Source organism: Aplysia californica, unplaced genomic scaffold, assembly GCF_000002075.1.
Source record: "Aplysia californica isolate F4 #8 unplaced genomic scaffold, AplCal3.0 scaffold00756, whole genome shotgun sequence".
NCBI classification, from domain to species: domain Eukaryota; kingdom Metazoa; phylum Mollusca; class Gastropoda; order Aplysiida; family Aplysiidae; genus Aplysia; species Aplysia californica.
In genome coordinates, this window is record NW_004798026.1 from 2,055 (window position 1) to 2,578 (window position 524).

Sequence of the window (524 nt, forward strand, 5' to 3'; positions counted from 1 at the left end):
TTTCCTGCTGCTTGACAGATATCTATATTAGTTTTGTGATACGTGACAGATACATGTATCTATATATTAGTTTTGTGATACCTGACAGATACATGTATCTATATATTAGTGCCATGCTCCCTGACAGATACATGTATCTATATATTAGTTTTGTTACGCCTGACAGATACATGTATCTATATATTAGTTTTGTGATACCTGACAGATACATGTATCTATATATTAGTGCCATGCTCCCTGACAGATACATGTATCTATATATTAGTTTTGTTACGCCTGACAGATACATGTATCTATATATTAGTTTTGTGATACCTGACAGATACATGTATCTATAAATTAGTACCATGCTCCCTGACAGATCATCCACGCCAAGCTGGAGACCAGGGACTTGTCCTTCGTGGTATTTGCCAGCCAACAGACACATGAGGGGGTCAAGCTGACCAACGTCACCGCGTCTGTCCTCCGCCTCAAGGGAACGGTCAGTGGACCCGATACTTTTAGCTGTGTGTTTGTTTGTTTGT

At 39.5% G+C, this 524-nt stretch overlaps 1 protein-coding gene across 1 annotated transcript in view; it reads left to right on the plus strand.

Annotated features, from left to right (window-relative positions):
- Nucleotides 1–363: 363 nt before the first annotated feature.
- LOC118478624 overlaps nucleotides 364–524 on the plus strand; it is a gene marked incomplete at its 5' end in the record, with an annotated part of 4,201 nt that continues 4,040 nt past the window's right edge. The window contains 1 exon segment of the mRNA XM_035972609.1: nucleotides 364–514. Coding sequence (XP_035828502.1) covers nucleotides 364–514 — 151 coding nt within the window.